The sequence below is a fragment of the Egretta garzetta genome, unplaced genomic scaffold (genome assembly GCF_000687185.1).
Source record: "Egretta garzetta isolate BGI_Z169 unplaced genomic scaffold, ASM68718v1 scaffold243, whole genome shotgun sequence".
NCBI lineage: Eukaryota > Metazoa > Chordata > Aves > Pelecaniformes > Ardeidae > Egretta > Egretta garzetta.
In genome coordinates, this window is record NW_009259041.1 from 723,178 (window position 1) to 733,672 (window position 10,495).

Consider the following 10,495-nt stretch of genomic DNA (forward strand, 5'->3'; position numbering starts at 1 on the left):
CCAAGGCTGAGGCCGAGCGGTGGGGGGGCTGTAGCAGAGTCGGTGGTTTCCCCTCTGGTTGAGCAGGTGCTTGCTATTGGGGGGAAAAAAAAATTTTTTAAAAGCCCCAGACTTGGCTTCAGTGTGGTTTAGTTCACTGATAGTTGCAGCTGGAGGTGCTCCTGTCAGAGCATCTGCTCCTGGTGCTTCTCTGACCCCGCTTCTGTGGCTCTGCTGGGCCCGTCCTTCGAGTGGGAAACTGCCCGAGATCTGCGTGTGGGAACTCATCGGCCCCCCGGCTGCCCTGGGGCTTGATTTCAAACACCAGTGTGAAACCCCTTCATCGTGTGCAGGGACTGCTCTTCCGGAGAAGTTTTGTGTTAAGAGGAGCCTGGAAAGCTGGCGTTGTGTAATTTTGGAGGGCATTCCAGCTGAGGAGTAATGCCCTGTAAATCAGAGCTGTAACGGGAGCGGCAGATCGTGTTTAGAGACTCAGGTAGGAGCAGTATTTGAAGGTGCAGTGTGTAAGGAAAAGGAAGGAGTTGTAGCTAGCCCTGGAACCAAGTGCCAGTGACGGAATTACATATTTTGTCCTGTTCTTCCTTTTCCATTTAATGCTGATTTCAAGGCATGTTGCAATCCTTACTCTTCTTAGAAAGGAGTGGAGTAGAGAGGAAGTCAGATGTGAATGTCTGAATTCTAGGAGACAAAGCCAAATGAATAAAACAACTGTTACTTGTTCCATGGTGAGGCAGATGCCTTTCTGTAGCTTGCTACTGTGAAATGCTTTGCTTTTCTGCAGCAAAAGGGTTAAGGTTATGCCCATGCCTACCTACAATTCTGTGTTAATGAGCTATTATAATGCTTTGGAGATCTGAACTTGAGGTTTGTTTCCCAATAGCTGCAATAAATGAACTTGGAGCAGGGGCTGTCTTTCTGTGCCCATCTGTAAATGGGAGACTTGGTCACCTCAGCGTGACCTCTAAAAACTGCAGAGAGCACTGCTGAACAATGTTAAAAATGGTGCTATTAAGGCTTTTTATCAGCCCTTCTCCAAAAAAAAACCCCAAACCATAGTAACCTCATCGTAACAACCTGTCTTATCTTGGAGATGGTGTATTTTGGGATGCTTCACACCTGGGTTTGGTTGACCATGTAAGTTGAAACACGGTGGTGTTGGCAGAGCGCAGAACATTCCTCTTGCTTGCAAACTGCTTATCTCTTGGCTCCTAATGCCAGCACCAAGGGCAAAAATAGCTGTCTTGTCTTCTCTTTTGAGGCATGAGATGGTAATGTACACAATATGGAAACAAATTCTCATCACAGTTCCAGGATACTTGTTTTGATGTGATTATATGGCTTCTCCTGTTCGTACTACATCCTGGAAATGCAATATTCCATTAATTATGTGTAGAAGTTGAAGCGTATGGTTCAGTGTTGCCACTAAAGCTGGAAGCTGCTTGTGTCTGGGAAGATAGGTTGCAGGCTTCCGTTGTACTCAGTTAGCTGGCAAAATAATTATCTGCTCTACTAATGAGATTCATGGAGGTGTGAGATCTCATTCTTCAGGGCAACATACGCAGTCTGTGGCCGCAGGAGGTGTAGATGCAATAAGCTCTCCAGACAGGTATCTGACTGTAATTGGGGCCAGTCAAAGCATCATACTGGGCTGCATTTCTGGGTTCTCCCAGCAAGGCACTGGTGCTGGTTTGCAATGATGACGAGGAAGGCTTGATGTTAATTCTTAGGGCTACTGAAGGTAACCGCAATGCTCTGCTTTGCGTATGGAAATGAGGCCTGGGTGTACTTGTGCAGAGTAAAGAGCACATTTTATTTGATGTATGGCTTCTTAATAACTAAAACTCTGTGCAAGTCTGCACTAATGAGAGGCCATGTGGTATTTGCCAGCTCCAGATGGCTTCCCTCAACATTTCCAGTGCTACCTGGAAGAATAGCTGCTTTTCTGTACTGATGGTTGCTGGGGTTTCACCCGATTGCGAGTCTGACTATGCTAGTTGAGATACACGAGGAATGTACTTGTGTACAGTTGTGTGAAGAGTAGTTTGCCAAGGTCACGGCTGAAATCTGGTCACCAGCTGCTGGTTGGTGGTGGCAGGTGGTGTTTCTTCTGCTGGCTCACTCCTTCATCAGCTCACATTCCCCATCAGAAGGATTTTTGCATGAGTTTCAAAGTTGAAGGCAAGGTAGGAACCTGGCAGCTCATACAGCACCTATCAAGACACTTTTACAATAAAACACTGGCTTTCGACCATCTGTTTTTATGCTGAAGCTACTGAATTTTGTAGTGGTTTGCTGCTTGATCTGAGCATTTCAAAGCTCGCATGACACATAGGCAGAGACTGTTCAGATGCCACCCACACTTCCATTATGCCTGTTCCCAATGACCTAACTACTTGCTGGGTTTCATTACTGTATTTTTTCCACTTCTATATACAGAGCTAAACGAGATTACGGTACCTGTTAGTGTGAGCCGCAGTGCTAGTACGTACCCACTTGATTTCACGCTCTGCGGAAATTCTCGGTGTTAGGGTAAAAGTTGAGTTGTCAGGAACATCAGCTCTGATGCTGGCTGCTGGTTGGGCCCCGCACTCTGGGACCAGCATAGCAAACACGCTCTCGTTGGCTATGCTGTTTCGGTGAGCAGTTGGGTATTTTCCTTCTCCTTTGCCCTCAAAGTGATTGCTTAGAGAGAAGGTAGTCTTCTGTGGTGGTGGTGTTCCTCACTTTCCATCAGGCAGTGCATACAAGTGGTTCCTCGTCCAACTTGCATCTTTAAGCGTGATAAGGAGGGAAAACTAGTTTCTCCAACATACTCTCCTTCCCTCCTATGTTTGGGGTTCAAGTAACTTCCGTGGGGCGCATTGCTCTTCTCAAGGCGTTTCTTCTGACAAGTTGTTGGAGACAGCGATGGTCTCCCATGCTTGCTCTGCCTATCTCTTCTGTAAGAGCTACACAGATGAACCTGAAAGGAGAACTGCAGAAGCAGGAGCTTGATGGTTTCCCTTTGGCTTCCCTTCACATCTGGGGTCTAAGTTGTTGGAGAGGGGTGGGGAAAAAAAAAAGGACAAGGAAACTGGGAAAGAAAGGCTGGGGTGGTTTTTGCTTCTGCAACAATAAACACTGCAGTGGTTAGAGGCTTTTGTTTTGGAGGAAGTTGGGCGAGATCTCTTGCCTGCTTCTTCCTCTTTGCATTGCAAACTTTGTCTAAAGCAACTGTGGGTGAACTGGGTGATCTGACCAAAAGCGGGTGAACGGGTAGCAAGTGCCGAAGCAGAGCGTGGCTCGACTGCTTTCTGGCAGTGGATCTTAGGAGTGAAAATTTAGGTGTATGTGTGAGGGGTCTTCATTACTTGATCAAAAGGGGACTTGGGAGCTCAGTGGCAGCCTTTCCGGGCATAATCTGGCCATGTTGGGCACAAACAGAACAGCTGATTTCCCCTTGCAAGTGCTATCAAAGGTTACTCATCTCGGTGGCTTTCACATGCAGCTCTGAATGCTATCACGATACTGATATTAATGATGAAAGGCAATGATCCAGGGTGGAGTCCTAGCAGCCCTGCCCTGCCTGCAGGGATGCAGCTCTCCTCTCGGGGCTGCCCAGCATGGCTGAGGGGGTAGAGCGGCTGTCTTCACTAAAAGCTGGAGTGATGAATTATCATAATCCTCTTTTTTAAGGTCTTTGTATGAATTGCTTGAACAAAACACCTCGGAAGAGAAGCTGATGATGAGTGAGAGCGGGATCTCTTCTACCAGTGCATTTCTCATGGCAAAGGGCCTTCTGAGGGCAGTTGTGTGGCTGTTGTGGTTTGATATCTGTGTAAGATAGTGTGACTGTCGAGCAGGCCGGCTGTATTGAGTATCTGTCACAAGATATGCTGCTGAACATCAAGAGTCTGGAGGCTGAAATTGTGTCGTAGATGAAGGAGGGGTGTGGTGTAATCTGTGCAAGTTGGACTTGACCTAAGTGTTCAGATGTCTTCCAGTAAATGGAAAACATCTTGTGTTGAGTAACTTTAACTGGATTCTTCTCTGCGTTTCTGACTCTGAAGTTCTGTGCTGAAGTTGTGTAACATACCGCTAATTCTATTTGATTCTCTCCTTCTCCCAAACTCTTCCCCTCTGCTCTTCCAGTCCTATCTATCCAACAGGCTCCTTGGATCCAGTTTGGTTGACGTCGGAACGGCAGGTTCCTCCACAGGGAGCACCAGCGAGGACTGCTGTATCTGTCCATCAGCTAAGGTTGCCCTGTGCTCCTCCTGGTTTGTCTGACTCTTCCCTTCATCCCTTGTGTCTTGTGAGAACTGTGGGTTCCATGCTGAAATCAACCCCTTCTTCTAACTTTAGTGGTTAGATGGGAAACTGTGTGTTGTTGAACACAACACAAACCCAGGTCTAATTCTTCAAGCAGTCTTCTCTGAAAGAGGGGTGGGACTTTGAAAACCTGTGAAGAGGTGGTTAAATATTGGATGGGAAGCGGCAAGAGCGGGATAAAAAGCTTGGGGCTAGAGTAGGTGCAGTTAAGGGGGGGTGACTTCCAGTGGAATGGGGGAGTTGGCTTATTACAGATGGTTTAGCCCAGCCAAACTAGTATTAATAAAAAACATGTTGCTGATATTCAACAAGAATCTGTTGTGACTCAACTCCTCCATCAGTAGACTGTTGAATTGCAGCTGAATTTCCTTTTCAGTAAAAGCAACATGAAGAGTAACTTTTTAAATAGCTGCCTAGAACAACTGCATGTGACGAAGAAATGATCGTTATGGGAAAAGTGAGCAGTGGGTAGCGATGCATACAGTTTGCCTGCAGTGGGCTTCAAAAACCAAAGCGGTAGGACTAGAGCTTCTCAGCTTGCCTTAGAAAATCTTGTATTAGGGGAAAGCTCAGTCTTATGTAATGGAAGCTTGCCAGAGGGGATGCGTATGTGCTTGTGTACTCATTTTAATTCTCAGCTGCAGTCACAATATTCTGCAGTGATCTTCATGAACGCTCATTTTCTCTTCTGCTTTTGAACTGTTTTGCTCAGCTCAAGTCGGGTCTGAGAGGAGTAGTCTTCTGCACAAAGCAGTCTTAATTCCAAGTGAGTGTAAATGTGCGGAAATTAACTTTATCTGTGAGATTGACTTAATCCCTTGGTGATCTTCATCTGAGAAGTCTGAGCAGTGCTGCCATGGTGTAAGGCTGGCTGGGAGGGGGCACAGCTTGCTCTAGCTCTGAGCCTGACCCTACATTTGCCTGCTTGAAGCTGTAACTTCCCATTCAAGCCACAAAGTGAGGAAAAAAGCCTCAGCCTCTCCAGTGGGGACTTATTCTGGAATGGGTTTGTGAGAGGAGAGTTGTAGGAAGATAGCCTTTAAGAAAAGATATGCAGAGCTCTGAGTCACGCACGGGGATGCATGTCTCTACATCTGCCAGAAATAGATAACGAAGATACCCCCTGCTTGGAGGATTATCTCAGCAAACCATGTCAGCTTTAATACCCTTGTTCTGCTGTAGCAGCTGTATTGCCCCACCTGTGCAATGGAGAGCCTGTGTGGCGAGCGGCTGTGTAGCAAAGGCTGTAAATTAAGGGTCCAAAAATGCCATGTGATTCTCCGAGCATAGCTGCAACTTTAGGAAAAGTTTGTTCCTATAGTAACTGCCAGATGAATTACATAAGGTATCAGACATGCTCAGGAACTTGGGTGACAGCTTCTTCAGAAAATGCCTCTGCGGTTTAAAGGTAATTTATCTTTCAAAATGCAAGTAGGTTATCAAAACTAACTAGAGAATCAAGAATAGCTTTGGTCTCCTTCAGGTTGATCCAGAACAGTGATTACTTCGTGTGTCCCAGGAAATCTAGGACAGAAAAAGTTTGAGCTTTTAAGAGAAACTGTCTTAGAGCAAAGCTTCCTCTGACTGCATAGCGCAGGTAAATCCAGCTTCGATCAGACCTTCAGTGCCTTGTTAAACTGCTTACCTCTATTTTTGGCAAAACATGCCATTCCTTGCTGGCCAGGTTATGCCCTTTCCTTACGAATGTCAAGTCCTTTTTGGTAACTTTGATAGTGAAAAGTAGTTCATGTCCAGCTCTAGATACTGAAGAGATTCTCAAGCAAGCAAAAAGTGGCCCAGGAGCTGAGACTCCTTCCTCTGTTAGGAGCTATTTTAAGGGCTTGGTGACTTCTACATATCTCTACAACTCAAATGAGATGGGAGGATAGGGTCTAAATATTTTTTTAAATGCAGTGAAGAATTAAAACTGTGTCAGCAGATGTCTTCTAAGGGATTTGATGGTGGAGAAATTCTAAGCTGAATTTTGGTGGTGTAAAATAGCGTGAGTTTCTGCCCTGCTTTATGTGCATTTGGGCACAGGGATGGGTGTTTGCCTATTACCTAAGGGGTTTTTTGCATTTCAGGGAAATTCAGGCCTTGAAATCTGCTGCCTTTACCCTAGCAACTTCTAGGACTGACTCGTGTGTAGTTTTGGGGAAAACCTAGTGCTTGGACATCTGTTATGTAGTCTCTGGAACGCTATGAAATCCTGATCTCGGATATTGAGCATCTCTGTGTTGGGACTCTTACTATGCTGATCTCCACAGGAAATACATGGATCATGGAACTTGGCTGATTTTTATATATTTTTTTAGTCATTGTGGTAATGTTAGCCAGTTCTCTTGCATGGATTCTTACCATAGCATCTGCTCAAAATTCACTCTTGCTGCATATTTACTGAGGTAATAAACATCACTGAAGGACCCACCCTGCTGGTCACAGCATCTATTTCAGTTGCCTCCACCTTGCTTCATCTGCATTCGTATCATCACAGCACTTTTCAAAGAACAAGATCATAACGGTGATAGGACGTGTGCTGAAGGCTGCTTCTGCAAGCTTGCTGCTACTGAAAGAGATCAAATGCTGCTGTGTAGATACCTTCAAGGCCACCAGGCACTCCAATGTTGTGCATTTCTGGTAAAGTGTAGAAGATTCACAGAATGGCAAGGGCTGGAAGGGCCCTTGGGAGCTCACCCCGTCCCACCCCCCTGCCCAAGCAGGCTCACCCAGAGCAGGGGGCACAGGACAGCGTCCAGGCGGGGGTTGAAGATCTCCAGAGAAGGAGACTCCACAGCCCCCCTGGGCAGCCTGGGCCAGGGCTCGGGCACCCTCAAAGTCAACAAGTTCTTCCTCATCTTCAACTGGAACCTCTTCTCCTTCAGTTTGTGCCCATTGCCCCTTGTCCTGTTCCTCAGGAAACGGAGCCAGCACCAGTCAGCTTGGTCTGACTTGGCCAGTAAGGTACCTGTAGCAAATGTTATGGTTTGGGGATGGAGGGAGTATGCTGGTTCTTGCTAATACAGCCAAGAAGATTCTTAAGGCAAAACTCCAAGCTGTTGTCAGAAGCAATATTTTCAACCCCCGTAGATGCCTCTGGCTCTTTCTTTTTTATGCAGAGAGGTTAAAACCTATAATTACTGCAGCAATCTTCTAATGGGAAAAAAAGGCAAAGAAAAGCCCCTAAAACAGCTCTTTCATCTTTCAAAGGGTGGCGTAAAGTTGAGGTTTTGAACTACTAAACTACTTAACTAGGCACATAACTACTAAACTACTTAACTAGGCACGTGTCCTTATCAAACTCGCTTGCTACAGAGCTTTTTGGCTTTAGCATCCCTGTTTCACTGGGTTCCAATGGCTTCCTGAAAACTACTCAAATAGCTTAGTCTGGCACTAAATCTGAGCGTATGTGCAAGTGTTAGTGCTTCACAAATCTCAGACGCCTGTACCAGGATGCGTGTGCAGGCCAGTAACTGGCCTGTGTTAATAACTAAATAGCATAATGTAGAGATGTTGAAGCTGAGTTTAACTCTATTTCTTGCTCGCTAGCAGAGTTTACCTTGTTTCCCCAAACTAATCTGAACGTTTGACTGCAGAACAGACGTCTACAGTAAAGAGGAGAGGAAGTTCTTTTGTGAGACAGCCTTTGGCATAGCTTTCCTATGAGCGGAATGAATTTCAGTAAGTCATTAAGCAATCTCTTTCCAGAATAAGGAAATCACAAGTCAAAGGAAGCTCTTGGATACTTGGCTATTTCCTCATTTGGCTCTGCAAAAAGTAGGGCTTTTCAACTTTGACTCGATGAGAAATTTCCAAGTTCTGGTGAAGGCTTGTCCGAGAGGATGTGAATGTCGTCTCGCAGGGATTATCCCACTCCGAGGAGAATTTCCCACATCCACTTCCCCTGTGAGTTGTACGTTGCCGTAGTCCAACACATGCAGCAGTGTTAGCTGGGATCAATGGGCTGAGCAGGCACATTTCCCTGTTACAGCTGGGCTTTTGCCGGAGCGCTTGCAGGCAGGGAGCCTGTGAGTCAAATGATTGTTTGCACTAAGAATATTTCATCACGCTTTGAATAGCGATGCGCTCTCCTTCCTGCCTGTGAAAGCAGCTATTTTTTTCCTGACGCAGTGGCTTTGCAGCCAACTTCTGTTTTATTTTTAAATGCCTTCTGGAGGGTTATTACTGAAGAAACTTGCAGGAGTAGCTTGAGCCAAAAATCTAATGCCTGGTTAAAGGGTGAGGAGTGAATCCCCTTGGGATTCCTTGATTAAAAACACTCAAGGGTGTAAACTTTGAGCAAGTGCTTAAGACAGTGTGTGAAGTGCCCTGGCCAGGCTGTGCTGGGGGGGTTAAAGGGAATTGGGAGCCTTTGCAATAAGGGCAGATCATTCAGACAGTCCTTGTAAGCATTAATGATTCTGGCTTAGATGCTAACTTAAGCTGGTATGATCAGCTTGGTATGCGGCATTTATTTTGACAGGCTGGGATATAAAACAGGCTGTGAAAGTGCCTCATGGAAGCACTGATGGGGCAGCTGAGTTTCTTGCACACAGCTTTCTAGCCTCTGCTGGAGGGTGGTGCATCCTCGCTTAGGAATACGCTCTGGTATTCAGTGCAGCTTTCTAAAATGAAAACTGGCTGAGCAGTAGATGCTTTTAAGCTCGTGATCTTTCCGTGACCACTGCCAGGCTAGGAATGTATCCCAAGGTGGTCTGAGCTAGCCTTCATACTGTGCCAGAACTGGGTGTATATCTGGGCTCTTAGGTCTGTTTTGATTAGTATCCCATCCTTACTCAAACCCACCGTTTTCTGTACTCTCTTGTTCACCTGCAAACAGTCAGCATTCTCCAGAAAGGACTTGTGCACGTATGAGGTGAACAGAGGCACGAGATGCTTAAGCAGAACTGAACAAGCTATGCCCAGCTCAAGTTGGTGCCAAGTAACTTGCTTACCGTGGATGTTAAAATTAGCCGTAATACTGGAACAGAGGTGGCTGCAGCATCAGGCTTGCGTGTCTGATACTGGTTGTCATTGCAGCAAACTCCCAGTTTTGCATATGGGAAGTGAGTTTTCGTTTAGGCCCTAAGCTCTAAAGCCATCTGGTGGCTGCGAGGATGCCAGCCTCGAGGGAACTATTTTTATAACATTAGCGAGAGTATTCATGCGGGGACCAATTTCCTTCATGCTTCTTTCTAGTGGTTTAACAAGCTAAATGTTTCTGTTAGCCTTGTCCTAAAACCTTTTGCATATAAGTTTCCATGATTCACCGAAGCCCGAGGGCGAAGCGCTCCCCGTGGCACGCTGTGCCCTCGTGCAGGCAATTTGGGGTGAGTGTCAGGGTGTGCACAAAGGCTGCAAGGGAAGATAGGGCTCGAGCAATGCTGATAAACGCTGCTGTGGTGTTCTCTAAAGTGACTTACAGATAGAAAAACATTTTTCTCTGAAAAATTGTGCCTTAACTTCTACGAAGGTGTTTTTTTCCCCCCTTCTGTCAGTGCTCAATCACTGGAGCTTTGGTGCAGTCTTCAGCTTGGTTTAGTTCTTGGGAAGTTAAATGATGCAACATGTGACCCAACTCGCAGCTGTAAATCCCACCTGGGGCTTTCTGCAAGTCAGTCACCTTGAAAACAGCATGTGAAACTTCGGGGAAATGGCTGTGCAAAGCTGTCCCCAGCCACATCTTCACTCAGCACTTCCTCCTGTGATTTCTGCTGCGAGCTCCTTCATCGTGGCCTCAAAAGAGGGAAGTGGGAGGCTTGTTTACATTTGCATCAAAACCCATCCAACCCAGCACAAAACTAAGTGCTTTATATAGCATGAAATGGTACAAATGTTGGTTTAGCGTGATGGCTGGGGGCATTAGCTGCAGGCAAAGGTCTGGTAAGAGTGGGTGTTTGGGTTGGTGCCTCTGCATGTTGCATCTGACCCAACCTAACCTGGGTGTCTGGGCTTTGGCCCACTGCCTCCTTGGTGGCAGCCTGGTTAGGACAGGCTCTCTTCCTCAGGGTACCCTTGCCTTCAGCCAAAGAAACCCTGTAATATTCCTCACTGCCCAAGGCACCGAATGCTAATTTTAATGAGCAGGAAGTTCATTTGGAGTTTGATTCAGCTGGACAAATTTCATTTGCCTCATGCTGCTGCCGACAGGCTCCTGTTCTGCAAAGCACTGATTATTTGAGCAGCA

General features: G+C 46.2%; 1 protein-coding gene across 2 annotated transcripts in view; it reads left to right on the forward strand.

The window, feature by feature from the left end:
* Nucleotides 1–5,508: 5,508 nt before the first annotated feature.
* The window catches only part of SMAP2 (small ArfGAP2), a 12,661-nt gene continuing 7,674 nt past the window's right edge, over nucleotides 5,509–10,495 (forward strand). The window contains exon 1 of one of the 2 annotated variants that reach the window (XM_035890559.1): nucleotides 5,509–5,719. In XM_035890559.1, the coding sequence (XP_035746452.1) occupies nucleotides 5,701–5,719 (19 nt within the window). In that variant the 5' untranslated portion in view covers nucleotides 5,509–5,700. Of the gene's footprint in view, nucleotides 5,720–7,187; nucleotides 7,273–10,495 lie in introns of those variants that run through there. The other variant, XM_009634965.2, reaches the window with a different exon arrangement.